This window comes from Antechinus flavipes, chromosome 4, assembly GCF_016432865.1.
Source record: "Antechinus flavipes isolate AdamAnt ecotype Samford, QLD, Australia chromosome 4, AdamAnt_v2, whole genome shotgun sequence".
NCBI classification, from domain to species: domain Eukaryota; kingdom Metazoa; phylum Chordata; class Mammalia; order Dasyuromorphia; family Dasyuridae; genus Antechinus; species Antechinus flavipes.
This window is the reverse complement of record NC_067401.1, coordinates 479,706,772-479,725,883: the sequence shown is the minus strand read 5'-3', so window position 1 is coordinate 479,725,883 and position 19,112 is coordinate 479,706,772. Positions and strand designations below refer to the sequence as shown.

The 19,112-nt window shown below is 37.9% G+C and overlaps 1 protein-coding gene and 1 pseudogene across 3 annotated transcripts in view; one reads left to right on the top strand and one right to left on the bottom strand.

The window, feature by feature from the left end:
• The window catches only part of TESK2 (testis associated actin remodelling kinase 2), a 161,508-nt gene that overhangs the window by 79,419 nt on the left and 62,977 nt on the right, over positions 1-19,112 (bottom strand). For all 3 annotated transcript variants that reach the window (XM_051999875.1, XM_051999877.1, XM_051999876.1), the window contains exon 3: positions 15,455-15,576. In XM_051999875.1, the coding sequence (XP_051855835.1) occupies positions 15,455-15,576 (122 nt within the window). The remainder of the gene's footprint in view (positions 1-15,454; positions 15,577-19,112) is intronic.
• LOC127559263 (60S ribosomal protein L9-like) lies at positions 15,617-16,339 on the top strand (annotated as a pseudogene).

Genomic DNA, 19,112 nt, shown 5'->3' with positions numbered 1-19,112 from the left:
TAGATAGAAATCAGTTTACCAAGAGACTGACTTCTATAGTGGCAAATCTATGGAAAATGGAGTTTCGCACTGAGAATGCAGTTCTCAGTGGACAGAAGGTCCTGGCAGCAAAAGGAAGCTACCAACGTCCTTCTGCCAAAGACCTTCATTGATGGAAGCTATTTTATTGAGTGTCTTGGTGGGGGGTTGGGACAGCCCAACCAGATCAGGGCAGCCCAAGCAAGTCAGAATGGGGCTAGGACAGCCCAAGTTGGCTCAGACCCAGTAAGGGCTGGGCCAGCCGGGATCTCCTTTTGGAATTCAAAGGGATGCTTTTTGACCAGGATTTGTAATTGAATCAAAGGCTCTGGCATCCCAGAAAGACAACTCATCTAGGGAGGATATGCCTTCCCCAGGAATGGACTGAGAATCTGAAAGGGATTACAGATCGATAGGAAATACAGTTTCTTAAAGGGACCACAACCCACTTCAGAGAGACTATACTAACTTAGAGGTTCAGAGACAACGTGGTGCCCAGGGTAGCATCTGACTCAATCTTTAAACATCTAGAACAGAAAATTCAGCAGTAAAAAAAGGGGAGGAATTTTTTTCTTTTTAGCTAATTTTGTTCATTGTAAATGAAAAATGAGGGAAGAATTCTAAGAAGATAATTGGAGTAGGTCAGAAAATTTGAAGTTCTCCAGAGTTTCCCCACAAACAAAACAAAATTGTGCCCCAGGACAAACACAGACAGGTGAAAAACAAGTAAGACTTGGGGCAGAACAGGGGTGCTCCTGGGACAAACTGAGAAGTCTTTTAAAAAGACCCCAGGAAGGGGAATTCCTGGTCTCCCAGGCTCTATAGAGTCTATGAGAGAGCATATTTCCCAGATGGGCCCTTTTCTAAGGCAAATCATCCCCTATCCCCCACCCAACCCCCATGATTTCCATTCAATTGGAGATCTGGCCTTGATATTGTTAAGCATCTAGGCCTGAGGACTTTGGCTTTCTTTTCAGTTTGAAACTCATTTCTTTGCAGAATATCCAAAGCAGGATTATTCCTTATCCCTTGGCATAGCTGCCTGTTAGGACCCCTACCTGCTGTGAAGACACCCTCTTCTCAGCAAAAAATCTTTTATTATTTCTCTATTAGGACCTTGCCACTGAGGAAGTCCTTGTAAAGCTGACTTCTCATCCAACAATAAACTTCCCTTTTTGCCACTTTAAAACTTTTTGGGTTCTTTGTGAATTCTTTCATGAAGAACCTGCCTTGACCAGAAGGGGATTCCGATACCTCAACTCTTTGCACTGCCACTAACCCCATTAGTAATATTAAATGGGATTTGCCCAGAAAGAATTTATAGAAGAACTCAAAAAAGACTTTAAAAATCAAATGAGAGATACTGAGGGAAAACCTAAACAAACAAAAAATCATCCCAGAAAAACAAGATTATGAAAAGAAAGGCAACCAATAGAAAATGAGATCTAAAGTCTTAAAGAAGAAAATAACTATTTGAAAATTAGAATAGGCAAAGAGAAGTCAGTGAAACTATAAGAGAACAAGAAATAACAAAACAAAATACAAAAAATGAAAAAATAGAAGAGAATGTGAAATATCTTAAAAGATAAACAACAGATTTGGAGAATAGATCAAAGAATAGAAAACATAAGAATAATTGGCCTACCTGAAAGCATAATATTTAATGAAAAACAGATGTCCATAAACTCGGATTTTCAGTATTTTGTCTCAACTAAACTGAACTCAATAGAAAATTTAACATAAAAGAGCCAATATCAAAGACTCCACAAGGTAAAACTGTTTATGCTTTATATGAAGAAATGTAAACCATATCTAAGATTGACATTAGTAATTAGATAATTCAAAAGATTGAGACAGACCTGAGAAAGATCTGACTCTAAAAATAAAACTGTCTAGGAAAAGATAAAAATAATAATTATGCTATACAAATGAGGTTCAAAGGAAGAACTAATAGAAAAGCATTAGATAGGGGAGGAGTTGGTAGTTCTGAAAATCTACTTATATTGCAAATGGCTAAAGAGGAAACAATACATATACATACAGACATGATGATGCGAGTGCATGCACGCGCGCGCGCGCGTGTGTGTGTGTGTGTGTGTGTGTGTGTGTACTACATGGGGACATAGTACCATACAAAATCAATAATAAGGGGGGAAAGAAAAGGGTAAGATGAGCTATAGAAGAGTACATAGATTAAGGAAAGTGGGATAAGGTATGTAGATTAATGGGAAAGGGACAAATGGGAGAGAAACAATGGAGAAGATAAGGCAGGAATCATGGATGGGGGAGGTTAAATAATAGCAAGGCAAGTTAAGGAGTAGAACTAAAAAGTTAGCAGGGATAGTAAATAAGAGATATGCACAAACACAATAATAAAGATCAGAAATAGAATTTTTTAAAATTTTTATTTAATAATTACTTTATATTGACAGAATCCATGCCAGGGTAATTTTTTTACATTATCCCTTGCACTCATTTCTGTTCTGATTTTTCCCCTCCCTCCTTCCACCCCCTCCCCTAGATGGCAAATAGTCCTATATATGTTGGATATGTTGCAGTATATCCTAGATACAATATATGTTTGCAGAACCGAACAGTTCTCTTGTTGCACAGGGAGAATTGGATTCAGAAGGTATAAATAACCCGGGAAGAAAAACAAAAGTGCAGATAGTTCACATTCGTTTCCCGGTGTTCTTTCTTTGGGTGTAGCTGCTTCTGTCCGTCATTTATCAATTGAAACTCAGGTCTCTTTGTCAAAGAAATCCACTTCCATCAAAATATGTCCTCATACAATATCGTTGTTGAAGTGTATAATGATCTCCTAGTTCTGCTCATTTCACTTAGCATCAGCAGAAATAGAATTTAACAGAAAAACAGCAGAGCTACTAATTAATGATCTCAGACAAAGTCAAACTTGAAAATTCAATTCAAGAAAGAAATCTACTTTCTATATCAGCCATATTAATATTGTTTTAGATGCATACATATGTGTAAAACCACATGCATATGTGTATATGTATGCATGTAGGGGTCTGTGTATATAGATTTATGTATGCAAGTGTGTATGTGGGAATATATATATATAAATATATATCTGTGCTTAACTGCAGTCTGCTTGAGGGAGATAGGAAGAAATGAAAGGGGAAAAAAAGAATAAATTAAAAGTGCACAGCAGAGAACAAAAGAATGATCTATAAGGAAGCAAAGAAAAGGACAATCTTGAATATAATGTCTACTAGTATTATATATGCTTACTTGAAATGGACATTCATAGTTACAAATTTTGAATTCTCAATGTTCTGCTGGGTACATGGCAATGTTATATTTTGTTTTAAATTTTCCTTCTTCTGTATTTCTTATTGTACTTTGTTTTTTTCTTATTTTATATTCATACTATTGGCTTAACTATCAAAGAGAACAAATACAGAAGAAAAGGACCTATATGTATAAAAATATTTATAGCAGGACTTTTTCTTAGAACCAAGAATAGCAATAGACCAGGAATGAGTGATCATTAATTGGTCATTAATTTGTGAAAAAAAAAAATGGCATATGAATATAAACTGGTATTTTTGCCCCATCAGAAATGACAAAAAAAGAAATAATCCAGAGAAATCTGGGGAAATTTATATAAACTGACATAGAGTCAAATGAATAGAACCAGATTAAAAAATGTATATACATCAAACTTACAACCCTGTAAAGGACATCAGTCTAAAAGAATTGAGAACTCTGATCAATCCAGTGACTATTCATGACTACAAAAGACAAATGATGAACACTGCTTCTTACTTCTTAGAGGGAAAGACTATAAATAGAGAATGAAACACACATTTTGAAATACAAACAATGCAACATAAATTTGTTTTTACTTGTTACAAAGGATGGCTTTTATTAGGGTAAAGAACAAAGGTTAGGGATAAGAGATTCAAATTTTAAAAATGTATTAAGGAAATATTGTTAAAATACACAAGAGAACAGAAGAAAGTTCAGAAGGGGTACTGCCACATTAAATTTTATGTATACTTTAAAAAAAATCTTAGATACACATAGTAAATTCACATTAAATAAAAAATTCTCTTTTTGTCTCTTGAATATGAAAATATCTGTGCTTACTGATGATAGTTATGTTCATAATTTTAAAAATTATTTTGGATAATAATTAATAGACTGTAGCAAGGCCTGGCACTTCATAGAAAGCTTTTTCTGGAGTAATCAAAAAAATCTCAATGTGAATATTAGTAGATTCAATATTACAGAGCAGACCAAATAAATATCTAAGTTGTAATAAGTATGATTTAACAATGGCAGCGTGTCTCTAGAGTGTAAAACAAAGGAAGAAAACAGAAAAGTAATGAAATGAATCACTCCAAATGTCCTCAGGAATTCTTTTCACTTCATGATGATTTTGCCTCCATAGCACAGGTCTAGAAGCATTAGGACAGAAGACAGAGTTGAGTCAAAGCTAGGGAACATGGAAAAGGTTTGGACAAGGAAAAAGAAATGAGAGGAGATGCTGAGAAGGTTGGTGGTGTAAGAAAGAAATAATAAATGAAGTTTCATAAATTCAAATACAATCTGATTGTATCGACTTGCTTGTCCTGCTTTACCCCCACAATGGCCATGACTGTCCAGAGAAAGTCATACTTGTCCAAGGCCTCTCACCCGATCTCAGTTTCTCTGAACATGTGAAGAGACCAGCAGAGACACTCAGGTCCTCGCCTCTTGCTCTCAGGATGGCTGAGCTGCTTGGAGTAAACTGCTCTATTTTTTCATTTTCATTTTTAAAGATTTAATAATCTTATTTTTTAAAGGCAGAGTAAGATAACAGGGCATTGGGTTTCAAGTCAAGAAGCCAAGAGAGTGTATCTTCTTCATTTGTGTGACTCTGGGCACATTACTGAACCTCTATGTTTAAATGGCCTTATTTATAAAATAAAAAGGTTACACTTCATGGTTTCTAAGGTCCCTTCCAGCTCTTCATCGAGGGAAGAACAACAGAAACTCTTAGCCAGCCATAATAGCAGCTGCCGCTGTTGTTCCTATCCTTTGCATTGCATTTCTACCAACGAAACTCTTGCCAGGTCCATTAAGACTAAGCCCCAGGATATATGCCACCTCCATACAGGGTATCTGGTGCCCAAATCCCCACCTGTCCTGCAGCCCAGTAACTTCAGAACTAGGTCAATTAGTTCAGAATTGCTCTTACTGGTCCCCAACAAAGTCTGGCAAAAAACAGAGGTAAGAATAATACATAATAATATGCATGATCAATCTTTGTAATGGTGCTATGCACAGGTGAGAAAAAATGTAGACACTAATATATACACATCTAACTATCTATCTATGTCTGTATGTGCATGGGTAGATGAGTGTGTATGCTTTCCATTTCATTCAATAACCACCAGAAATCTATTATATCTAACTTTTCTAAAATTCTATTTAGATTGTTAACTTTGTTTCTCCTTATTTTTTTTGCTAGTTATTATTACATCGAGTTCCCCAACTATCATCTTTTAAAAATAATAAAAATTAAGCATAGTTCCAAATTGCCTTCCAGAATGGTTTAGATCGGTTCACAACTCTACCAACACATCAATGTCCCAGTTTTCCCATGTCTATTCCAAAATTTATCATCTTTTTCTGTCATTTTAGCCAATCTAAGAAATGTGAAATGGTACCTCAGAATTGTAAGAAGATTGTTATTTTGTTTTTTCTTCTCACCTTATTCTATTTTTTTAATTAAAGCTTTTTTTTAAAAAAAAATATATGCACGGATAATTAAGAGGATTGTCTTATAAAATGGATGGAACGTAATATTATTTTGTTATAAAAATGATGAGCTGGCTGATTTCAGAAAAGCCTAGAAAGACTTACATGAACTGATGCTAAGTGAAGAGAGCAGAACCAAGAAAAAATTGTATACAGTAACAATATTATGATGGGCTTGGCGCTTTTCAACAATGAGGTGATGGAAAGTGGCATCCATGTCCAGAGAGAGAACTATAGAGATTGAATGTGAATCAAAGTATAGTATTTTCACCTTTTGTGTTTTTGCTATTGCTTATTTGCTTATTTGCTTGTTTTTTTTTTCCCCTCGGTTTTTTCCCCCCTTTTTATGTGATTTTTCTTGCACAACATGATGAATATGGAAATATATTTAGAAGAATTGTACATATTTAACCTGTCTAGGATTGCTTACTGTCAAGAGGGGGAAGAGGGAGAAAACTTTGTAAGGTTTTGCAAAGGTAAAATGTTGAAAACTATCTTTGCATGTATTTGAAAAAATAAAACATCACCTCAAAAATAAATAAATAAATAAATGATTTTATGTGATGATAGCTATGATGGACTTGTTTCTTCTCAACAATGCAGTGATTTAAGTCAATTCCAGTAGACTTGGAATGGAAAATGCCATCTGTCTGCATCCAGAGAGAGAACCAGGGAACCTAAATATGGATCAAAGGCATAGTATTTTCACCTTTTTTGTTTGCTTGCTTCTTTCTTTCTTTCTCATAATTTTTTTTCTCTTTTGGTTTTTTTTTTTTTTTTGCATAAAATAACAAATATGGAAATATGTTTAAAAGAATTGCACATATTTAGCCTATATCAAATTACTTGCTATTTTGGGAAGGGGGAGGTGAGGGAGGGAGAAAAAATTGGAACACAGTCTTTTTGTTGTTGTTGAGGAGGCAATTGGGGTTAAGTGACTTGCCCAGGGTCACACAGCTGTTAAGTGTCTGAGACCAGATTTAAACTCAGGTTCTCATGACTTAAGGATTGGTGCTCTAATCACTGAGCCACCTACCTGCCCCGGAACACAAAGTCTTACAAAAATGAATGCTGTATATTGGATTACTTGCTGTCTAGGGGAGGAGGGATGGGAAGAAAGGAGGGAGAAAAATTTGGAACACAAGGTTTTACAAGGTTGAATGCTGAAAACTATCTTAATATATATTTTGGAAATAAAGTCATTAAAAAAAGAAAAGAAAAAATGAATGTTGAAAACTATATTTACATGGAAAAAAAATACCATTAAGTAAAAAAAATTGCCAATGATTTCAACAGTCAAATCCAATGGTTGTCTTTCTTGACTTCTTGACAGTCTATAACTGTCTATGTCTATGACACTACTGATCACCCTCTTCTCCTTGATATTCTCTTCTCTGTAGGTTTTTTCCTGGTTCTCCTATCTATCTAACCTTGCTTGTTCAGTATCCTTTGCTGGTGAGAAATACTAGGAGAAAATGGAAGTAGATTAATGACTGTCAAAAGAAAGGAAGAAGATAGAAGTCATCAAAATATTTTTTAAATCAGAGAAATGCACAGAAGAGAACCAAAGAAAGAGCAGAAGGAGAAACAGATAAGCAGGATAGCTTTGAAAGTTATATGTTGTGTGCAAAAATGTTTGTGACAGCCCTTTTTATAGTAGCAAGAAACAGAAACTGAGTGGAAACCCCAACTGATGGGGAATGACTGAATAAGTTATGTTATATGAATGTTATGGAATATTATTTTTCTGTAAGAAATGATCAGGAGGATGATTTCAGAGAGGCCTGGAGAGACTTACATGAACTGATGCTAAGTGAAATGAGCAGAACCAGGAAATCATTGTATACAACAACATCAATATTATAGGACGATCAATTCTGATGAACATGACTGATGAGATGATTGATGCCAGTTCCAATGATCTTGTAATGAAGAGAGCCATCTGCACCCAGAGAGAGGACTGTGGGAACAGAGTGTGGATCACAACATGACATTCTCACTCTTTTTGTTGTTGTTTGTTTGCATTTTGTTTTCTTATTAATTTACTTTTTTTTTAATCTGATTTTTCTTGTGCAGCAAAAGAATTGTATAAATATGTTTATACATATTGAATTTAACATATTTTAACATGTTTAACATATTTTTAACATATTGCTTGCCACCTAGGGGAGGGGGTGGGGAGAAAAAGGAAAATTTGAAACACAAGCCTATGCAAGGGTCAATGTCAAATTATCCATGCATATGTTCCAAAAATAAAAAGCTTTAAAAATTTAAAAAAAAAGAAAGTTACATGTTGAATTTATTATATATTTAAATGGAAAAGCAAGCTTTATATAACAGAGATTCTGTATTTGGTGTTTGTTAAATTCAGAATAAAATAAAAATTTAAAAACAATGTCCTTTACATATATTACTTCATTTGATCCTTAAAACAACTCATGCTAAGTAAGAGTAACCCTATTTTATTGATGAGGAAGTTGAGGCACAGAAAAGTCAAGATAACATGCCCAGAAACTCCACAATTAGGCAGGGTCAGAGATGACTCTGCTGCCTGCCCAGATTCCCCATGACTCCTCTAAATGAAAGCAATTTTTCATGCCTTTTCACTGTTAAAGGTACTTCTCTAATTTCATGATATATTTGGTGTCAGTATTGTTCACACTGGTTCAACTAAACAAGTCTCCATTCAGAGAGGAACAGCTTCTTCATCACACTGGTCTAGTGTTTTCCCACCTCACAATAGTTCCTATTTCAGGAATTCACCCCTCCTCTCTCCCCATCCCTTTCTGGTTCTCTAATCTCTGTAGTCCACCCATCCACTGAATTAAAAGTTTATCTCCTCAGACTTCCATGAACTGATGAAATGAGCAGAACCAGGAAATCATTATACATGGCAACAACAAGACTATAAGAGTATTAATGCTGATGGACGTGGCTCTTTTCAACAATGAGATGATTCAAACCAGTTGCAATTGTTCAGTGATGGAGAGAACTATGGGAATTGAGTGTGGACCACAACATAGCATTTTCAGGCTTTCAGTTGATGTTTGTTTGCATTTTGTTTTCCTTCTCGGGTTTTTTTTTTCTTTCTAGGTCTTATTTTTCTTGTGCAGCAAGATAACTGTATAAATATGTATACATATATTGGATTTAACATATATTTTAAGATATTTAACATGTATTGGATTACCTGCCATCTAGGGGAGAGAGTGGGGGGGAAGGAAGGGAAAATTTGGAGCAGAAGATTTTGCAAGGATCAGTGTTGAAAAATTATCCAGGCATATGTTTTGTAAATAAAAAGCTTTAATAAAAATAAATTAATTAACTAAAAAAAATTTTTAAAAAACATTCACCCTTATAAACTTCGTATTCTGATTTTTTCCCTCCCTTCCCTCCATACCCTCCCCTAGATGTCAAGTGATCCAATATATATATTAAACATGTGCAATTCTTCTATACATATTTCCACAATTATCATGCTGCACCAGAAAAATCAGATCAAAAGGAAACAAATGAGAAAGAAAACAAAATGCAAGCAAACAACAACAAAAAAGTGAAAATACTATGTTGTGATCCACACTCTGTTCTCACCCTCCCTCTGGGTTCTGCTTTTTTTCTTCATCACAAGTCTATTGGAACTGGCCTGAAGCACTTCATTGTTGGAAAGAGCCAGGCCCATCAGAATTGTTCATCACATAATCTTGCTGTTGCTGTGTACAATAGTTCTGCACTTCACTTAGCATCAGTTCATGTAAGTCTCTCCAGGCCTCTCTGAAACCACCCTGCTGGTCTTTTCTTACCGAACAATAATATTCCATAACATTCATATCCCATAACTTATTCAGCCATTTTCCCCACTGATGGACATCCACTCAGTTTCCAGTCACTACAAAAAGGGCTGCCACAAACATTTTTGCATATGTGGGTCCCTTTCCCTCCTTTATGATCTCTTTGGGATACAGGTCAGCAGCAACACGGCTGGGTCAAAGGGCATGCATAGTTTGATAGCCCCTTAGGCAGTTTCAAATTGCTCTCCAGAATGGCTGAACTCAGTTCAGAACTCTACCAACAATGTATGAGTGTCCCAGTTTTCCCACATCCCTTCATTATCTTTTCCTGTTATCTTAGCTAATCTGAGAGGTAAGTAGTGGTACTTCAGCGTTATCTTAATGTGCATTTCTTGGATCAATAATGACTCAGAGAACTTTTTCATTTAACTAGAAATGGTTTCAGTTTCTTCACCTGAAAATTGTCTGTTCGTATCCTTTCACCATTTATCAATTAGAGAATGGCTTGAATTCTTATAAAGTTGAGTCCATTTATCTATATTTTAGAAATGAGGCCTTTATCAGAAGCCTTAAATGTAAATCTTTTTTTCCAGTTTGTTGCTCCCCTTCTAATTTTGTCTACAATGGTTTTCTTTGTACAAAAACTTTTTAACGTAATATAATAAAAAATTATTCACTTTACATTCCATAATGTGTTACAGCTCTCCTTTGGCCACAAATTCCTTTCTTCTCCAAAAGTCTGAGAGGTAAACTGTCTTTTGTCCTCCTAATTTGCTTATAATATCGTTCTTTATGACTAAATCATGAATCCATGTCACCTTATCTTGGTATAGGGTGTTAGGTGTGAGTTAATGCCTGGTTTCTGCCATACTAGTTTCCAATTTTCCCAGAAGTTTTTGTCAAACAGTGGAACTCATGACTTCTTTACCCCACGTCTAGTTCTCTATCCCCTGTGATACTAGCCACCAACCTCAGAGACAGGGCCAACCTTGAAGTCAAAAAGACTTGGGTCCAAGGCCTTCCTGTAACAAATATTGATTCCGACCCCAAAGCCTTATTCTGGGGAGCAACCAGGACGTGCCTTTCCCAACACCACCAGACCCCAGGCCCTGGCTCTGCATCTAGTCTGCATTCTCCAAGGATACAACCTGGGTAGCAAAGGGGACTGGCAACAGCTCCTGCAGGAGCTAGAACCCCAGACCTTTGAGCAGCCACAGTTTCCAAGGACCAGAAAAGAAAGTTCTCACTGTCAAAGTCCTTGGCGATGTTCAATGGTGTAGTGTCAGGAACGAAGAGAATTTTATTCATGATTATTAACTACTACATGCTACAACTCTGAGGACCATGGGACTTCTCCATGTAACTTGCCACTGAAACATCCCACATGGATGTCTCTCCTTAATAGAGTGTGAGCTTCTTAAGGTCAAGGTCTGTCTTAGTGCTCAGCATAGTGTCTGACAAAGTAAGCATTAAATAAATGCTTTTCTACTCCATCTTTCCTGCCTTTCTTCATGCTAACTAGATGACCCACTTAGTTAGCTGCCTGGGGATCTTAAGAGTTCAAAACTTTAAGTTACAGAACAGTGCCAATATGCACTGATGCCAGGAATATACAACACTGATGAAATCACAGATCTGGACATGCGCTCTTTCTCTTTCTTTCTCTTTCTCTCTCTCTCTTCCTACCCGTCCCTCCCATCTTCACACACACACACACACACACACACACACACACACACACACACACACACCCCTTGATAAATGTGATCAACATAAGGCCAACATTAACAGTCCCAATGTCTGACAGAATGCTAGGAACCTTTTGGAGGGGAAGACACAGAAAAGAGAAATTATTACTAAATTGATGTATTCATATGTATATGAATATATATACCCCTGTCATCACCTAGCATAATGTTCAGTCTAATATATTTATTGACCTCTGAATTTCAAATGATTCCACGAAAATAACAACAAAAACTCACTGACTTCATCCCACTCTGATAGATTATAAAAAAGACTGTTAACGATCAGAATATCCCAAAGGGACATCAGGATCTAATTTCTGAGTACCAATAACCCCAAACATAACCAGACTTAATTAAGTCAGCTGCTCTTTCTATTATGAGGTCAGGTAAAGAAAATAAGAATAATAGTAATGAGAAGGAAAGTGAAAATCATGCAAAGGGCAATGGAAAGGAGCACAGTGGATGTAAGTGGCAACATGTGGTAAACAGGGAATAAGGAAAAAGAACCAGATGAATGGATGTCTCAGTGAAAAAGAAGATAGGCTGGCCCCAGGTCATCCTGAGGGACAACGGACTGGTAGGCGGCCAGCAGGATCCTCTAGTATCCTACAGATGGCAAGAGAAAGGATCCTGTCATGAGCTGGCCAGATTCACCACACGACTCCTGGGTTGCCCACAATTGGCAGATGGGGATGAATCAAAATCTGGGTATCACTGAAAAGAATGTGTCCAGTGATGAAAAATAACTCCCTTGGCATTTTGGTGCTAATATCATTTATGATCGCACTGCATTTCCAGCTTTTCCCAAATGCTTTCATTTCATCTAAGATCTCATCTCATTTCTGACAGGATTACCAGATCAAGGAAGTAGTACAGAAATCACTGATCTACCTTTGAGCAAAGCATTTAACAAAGTAAGGCTGTCCTGCTTGCCTTTTGAAAAGGCCTGGGTAGGGTTATCGCCTTCTTTAAGACATTCTTCCTAACTACTCCTTGTCCCTCACCCCCAGTGGCTAGAGCTTCCACTGCCCTCCCATGTGCTTGGTTTTTTTTTTTCCCCTTTTTCCTTGAGGCAATTGGGGTTAAGTGACTTGCCCAGGGTCACACAGCTAGGAAGTGTTAAGTGTCTGAGATCAGATTTGAACTCAAGTTCTCCTGACCTCAAAGCTGGTACCCTATCCCCTGCACCATCTAGCTGCCCGCCATGTGCTTGTTTTAACTTGTTCAGTGTCTCCTCACATCAGTAGTTCTCATAGACTCCCAAACTCTTCAACTCACCAAGATGCACTCTGCTGCCTGCTCTTGACCAGGGCTGCCACAACAGCTCTGTCTGCAGAGGCACAAAGCCACCTATTCTGCTTGGGATCCTGGGGCAAGTCAGGAAAAGAGAGGCAGAGGCTATAGGGAAAGGAAGGAGAGTCAGAGAGATCCCAAGACTTAGGGAATGAGGCAAGAGTCCCAAGCACTCATGGCCATAATAGGAACTAAACCTAAGAGAAGGCTTGGATCTTCATTGATAGCCCTGAGATGGAGGGACTACTGTTACCCCCATTTTGCAGTCAAGAAAAGTAAGGCTGGAGCTAAAAATAAAGTGACCAGGTCAGTATCTAAGCCAGGAATCAGACTTGGGTTTTTCTGACCCCAAATATTATATTCAATCCTCTTCATGGTCTACCTACCAACCTCAATGTTTGCTATGTTTCAGTGTCTCACAGCAAAGAATACTACACCAGAAGCAAAAAAGTTTAAAAAAAAAAAAAAAAAAAAAGAGGGCTCAGGACTGTACATATTGCCCCCCCCCCCCAAAGAGAAAGGAAACTGCTTGAGAGCAGGGGCCATTTCATCTTGTCCCCAGGTCTGCAGGTTCTTGCATGGGATCTGGCACATATGTAGCAGATACATCCTCACAAAAAGAGTATCTGAGTGAAAGATGGTGAGAACTGGTCCAGATAACAATCATGAAGGACACTTGGAGAGCACTCTAGGGATGTTTCTTCACTGGGGGAACATCAGGCAGATTTAAAACTAGCTGAATGGAATGATCAACAGAATAGTAAATAATTCAAAGTCAGCATGGCACAAGTTTTCAGAAAGGGGTCCAGAACCTCTTCGATAAAGAGAGCCTTAATTGATCAAAGATGGACAGAAGAAGCTACACCCAGAGAAAGAACACTGGAAATGAATATAAACTGCTTGCATTTATGTTTTTCCTCCCGGGTTATTTATACCTTCTGAATCCAATTCTCCCTGTGCAACAAGAAAACTGTTTGGTTCTGCACACATATATTGTATCTAGGATATACTGCAACCCATTCAACATGTAAAGGACTCTTGCCATCTCGGGGAAGGGGTGGAGGGAGGGAGGGGTAAAATCGGAACAGAAATGAATGCAAGGGATAATGCTGTAAAAATTACCCTGGCATGCGTTCTATCAATAAAAAATTATTAAAAAAAAAAAAAAAAGGGTCCAGAAATGATAACATTTTTACCAAGAACTTAGATAAAGGCATAGGTAGAATTCTTACCCGATCTGCAGATAGCACCCTCCTGGAAGGAAGAGCTGGGCTAACACCCTGGGAAACAGGGTCAAGACCCAAAATTACCCTGACAAGCTAAAAGATTCAATTCTATAATTCAAATCTGTAAGATTATATTTATCCCTATTAAGTTTCAAATCTCACACCTGGATTCTTCTTACGTGCCCAACTTACACTCAGTTTGTCTGAAAAAGACCTGAGCTTTCTGGCACATTATATGTGAATCCGGAGTGGAGGTGAAGTCTAAACACAATGAAAGGCTGCATACGGAAAGGTGACTGCTAGAGGACTGCATTCAGCTCTAGGGACCATTTTTAAAGAAAGATACTGATCATCTGGAAAGCATCTAGAAGAGGGTCACAGGAAGCATCTGGAAACACCTGGAATTCATGCCATAAGGAGCAAATGGAAAAACTGGGGCACTTTGGCCTAAAGATGAGAAGACAAGACAGGATGGAGGTTTTCAGCTATGTCAAAGGTCCTGGAAGACAGACCCAAAATGGTCTATTTGTTCCCAGAAGATAGCCTAGGAAGTAATGGGTGGAAGCTTCCAAAAGGAAAATCTAACCCTGATATCAGGAAAAAGTTCCTAATAATGATGAGAAAGCTGGACTGTCATAGAAAATAGTGGTTTTCCCCTTACTACAGGGCTTCCAGGAAGGCTGGATAATCAGCCACAATTGTGTACATTTGTTGGGAATACTACAGAAGTAGCTGCTTGATAGATATGGGTTTGATTCAGTGGGTTCCCTGCTTTCTTTCAATTCTGACATTCAGTGATCTTGTGATGTTCTTTCTTCCATTGAAAAGAGCAGGCAGTGTCAGAATGACAGGGAGGAGAGATAATAGCAACTGTACTTCATTAACTATAAGGCTAAATAGATCCAATTAATAATCCTAAAAATAATAGATAGGATATATATAGTACCTTAAAATTTATAAAGTGCTCAGCATGTTATTTCATTTGATTTTCATAAAAACCTTGGGAGATGGTACTATTATTATCTTCTCTTTACATATGGGGAAACAGACTAAGCAAGGTGAAATAACTTGCTCAGGGTCACAAAGGTAATGTCTGAGACAAGATTTAAACTCAGATCTTCCTAACTCCAACCTCAAGAGCTCTGTCTACTGGGTCACTTAGTTATCTCATTAAGTCTCTTTCTTGAGGCTCCTACATACTAAAGATTATCTAGTGGGGTGTAATTCTACTTTCAATTTTGTTTATGGAAATGTAATTAAGCTTCTCATAAAGCAATTAAGTAAGTTAAGAAATTCTATAAGGAATAAAGTCTCAGCCAAGAGAACTTTTCTAATAATGGGATGCTGCTGAGGTGGTAAAGTAATGGGGAGCCCAAGAGCATTAAAATAGTTAATTATCAAAAGAACAATGAAACTAGATCCTGTATGCTGAGTAAGTCAGGTTGGCTGATCCAAACCTCAATGTGAATGGGGAAGCCTGGTGACAAAGCAAGGTCAAAGGCCAAAGGATTCTTTCAGGTTCTCCATCTCAAATTGATTCTAGAGTCCAGCAAGAGAAGTTCATATTCCTCTCCCTGATTTCAAGGGGAAAGGGAAGGAGATGACTAACCTCAGGATGTTTGGATGAGACAGTCTGTTCATTAGCTGGACTTCCTTCAGCATGTTTGCCCGATTACTGCTTAACATGTTCATCTTCAGAGCCATCACTTGATCAGACGTTCTGTGACGCACCTGCAGGTCAGGGAAGCAAGAACTTTATCAAAGATCACAGATGAACAGTGATCAAACTCTGCATTTGAAACATCCGTCTAGAAATTTTTTTTAAAAAACAACAGGAAGCTTTTGTAATCAGAAATGTTGACAGTTTTTTTTGGCTCATTCACCTCCAGAATGAATCTTCAGCCAACAGGAGGTCAACATCCCTGAGAATGCTGATATGTCTCTTAAAGGTCAGACAATTATCGTGAAGGCCCCCAAAAAAGTCCTCCACAGGTATTTTCACCATATCAATGTGGAGCTCAATCTTCTTGGAAAAAAGAAAAGGCTCTGGATGGACAAGTGGTATGGAAATCATAAAGAACTTGCGATCATGCGCACAATCTGCAGCCATGTACAAACCAAGATCAAAGGCTTTTCATTTTGGGGGGCAGGGTTTCAGTTAAACTAATGAAAATGGATTTTCATTACAAGAGGAGGTCTGTATAAGCTTGCTTCTCCATCAATGTTGTTAGTTAAGAGAATGGCTCACTTATTGAAACCAGAAATTTCTTGAGTGAAAAATACATCCGAAGAATATGCATGAGACCGGGTGTTGTTTGTGCTGTTTTTCAAGCCCAAAAAAATCAGTTAATTTTTGAAGGAAATAATATTAAACTTTCATCAAAGTCAGCTTCCCTGATCCAGCTGAACCATAGTCAAAAACAAGGATATCAGAAAATTTTTGGATGGTATCTATGTTTCTGAGAAAGGCACAGTGCAACAAGCTGATGAATAAGTTGGAAAAGATGTCAAAGGCCATGTCCTGAGAAATCAATATTTGTTCAGAAGTCAAAATAAAAATACTTTTTTGTCAAAATAAATATATACTAACAAATATTCAAAACAGAAATGCTGAGGAAAAATTCAAAACATTATTCTTTATTCTAAAAACATTCTAGCTTTTTGTTGAAATATCAGAAAAATATTGTTACAAATCTTTTCTATATTCTAGTGTCAAGCAAAATCCAAAGTCTATTTCCCTCTTGCAAGTCGACCTCATGCTGCCTTGAGCCTCTGCTCATAAGAAGCCCATCCAGAAAGCTCTGCAGCCAAAAGGCTGGGGCTCATGGTCCAGCCTTGCCCCTAACTGGCCGGATGAGCCGAGGCAGGCACAAACACTAGACTCAAAGCCATGTGGTCAAGCTTGGCCTAACATAGCAATCCCTTCCACACTGTTCAATCACATGTGCATTTTTTTTTAAACATTAATTCTGACACAAATTTAAAGATAAGAATAACACAATCTTACACCATAAATTCACAAGAGAATGCAGAACAAAGTGCCGTGTCAAGGTTGAGGAAGGTTCTTCCCCCAATTCCTCATGGCATGGGAAGACGTGAAAGATTGAGACAGAAAATCTGAGATGTATCCAGAGAACTGAGAGGACCCAGTTCAGGAGTAGCTTTGCCTGAGGAAGCAAATTTGCCTACAGACCACGGACTGGAAGGGCTGCTCCTCATTAGTCTTCTGAAGAGATGGCCGGAGAGAAGCAGAAGGAAGCAGTGGGGAGCGTGGAGATGGGCACCCATGGAGGAGGAAGAAGGTTTCCTTCTGGATTCTCTGACCTGACTGAGGTAGGCTCTGACTCCGGGGGGAACCTACAGATAGTAGGGCTACTGAGTAAGGGATGGCCACCTCAGGGATCTAGAGCCTTGGAGAGAACAGGGCTGTCCCAGGCCTGTGAACGTCCTATCCCCTCAGCAGGTTCTGCCCAAGGAAGTGATGATGAGGAATGGGAGCACTGCCAACAGGGCAAGGTAGCTGGGCCTTAGTCTCCCAATACCAAAGCCCTTATAGCCTCCTGCTTCTTCAGGGAGGTGTCCTAGAGGTAGAAAGACAAGAAGAAGGCTGTTCGTTTAGGCTTCCCTGAAGGGTTGGCCTCCCTCTGAAGGGCTAGCAGTCTTGGGGCCCTGAAGAAAGTCAAATTTCAACAAGCTGGCTGAAAGGACTGAACTAGAAGTCAAGAGAGCTGTACTCTACTAACTCTAATTTCCTCTTCCAAAAAATGAGGAAAATGAGAAAAGCAATATCCACAATGATGCTAACAATGTAAACTAAGAGAATAATAAAATCAAATGGAGCCCTGGGGACTACAATGATCAAACTTGGACTCTGAAGAAATGAGGAAATGTCCCTCCCTCTTTTTGCTGGACAGATGGGGAACAATGAGTATAGAATGTGGTATGGTATATATTATTGGAATGGTTCATTTGAAGTAAAAAACAAAAGGTATCAAGAAATCTCAAAACGTTCTTTTTAATGTAGGCAAGAGGCATATATACCAAAATATTTATATCAGAGCTTTCATGGTAGCAGACAAATTGAAATAAAGTAAATGCCCAACAAATGGAGACTGGCTCAACATATTCTGGTACATGAACATAATGGAATATTACTATTGGGCTTGTCAGCATGTCCATGACAAGAAAATCCCTCTTTTTTTTACTACTAAGAGACACCCTGTTTTCCAGAGCTAAGACCCAGCAAGCAAGTTGTGCCCTGAGCTTGGCAATACAACAATCCTTTACTCTCATCTTAGTGATACTCTTAGCCACAGCAAAATCCCAGAATTTTTTTGTGCCACCACTGGGTGGTCCCTGAGCTTACACCAGCACTTCTAGTACCCATGTTACAGTCATGAAGTTCTGCTTTGAATCAAACTTGTCTCATTGTTGCAGTTACCCCTCACTGCCAAGACTACAGCTGATTACATAGCCACTGATATAAGTACTGAGATTTGTCCACCTTAAGGTGGGTGTCTACCAGAGAGGGCCCCAGCACAAGCATCTAGTTTCTGCTCCCCCAAAGGAATAAAGAAAGCTTTTTGCTTTTGATCTCTGTTAGCTCTTTGGTTTGGTTTGGTTTTATTTTTAGAGTTAACTGTGGTTTTGATAAGCTCTGTGAGCTCTTGGGGTTTTTTTTTGACAGTTAACAGTGGTTACATGATGTATATGATTCTTTGTTCATTTGTTCTCAGGGTTGACAGGCTATAAGAAATGGCAATGAAGAATTCAAAACCTCAGAAGACTTATATGAACTGACACAGAGCAAAGTAAACAGAACCAGGTAAACAATTTACACTATCACACTGTAAAGGCAAGGACAAAATTGAACTTTGTATAATTGAAAAGATCATATCTGTCCCTGGAGAAGAATTGAAAAAATGCATCTCCCTTCTTTATGAAGGTTAGGACACTGTGGCTGTAGAATATTGTATGTGCAGCTCATTAGGACTCGGTTAATGTACTGATTAGTTTTGCAAAACTCCTTTTTAAAAATTGTTGTTAATAAGAAATGACTTGGAGACAGAAAGATGGCATAGTGAATAGAGCACCAGCCCTGAAATTCCAGGAGGACCTGAGTTCAAATCTGGCCTCAGGCATTTTACACTTAAAAACTATGTGACCTTGGAGAAGTCATTTAACCCAAATTGCCTGGCCAAAGTAAATAAATAAGAACAGAAATCATGTGACATAAAAATAGAAGACATCATTAAAAATGAAGTGGT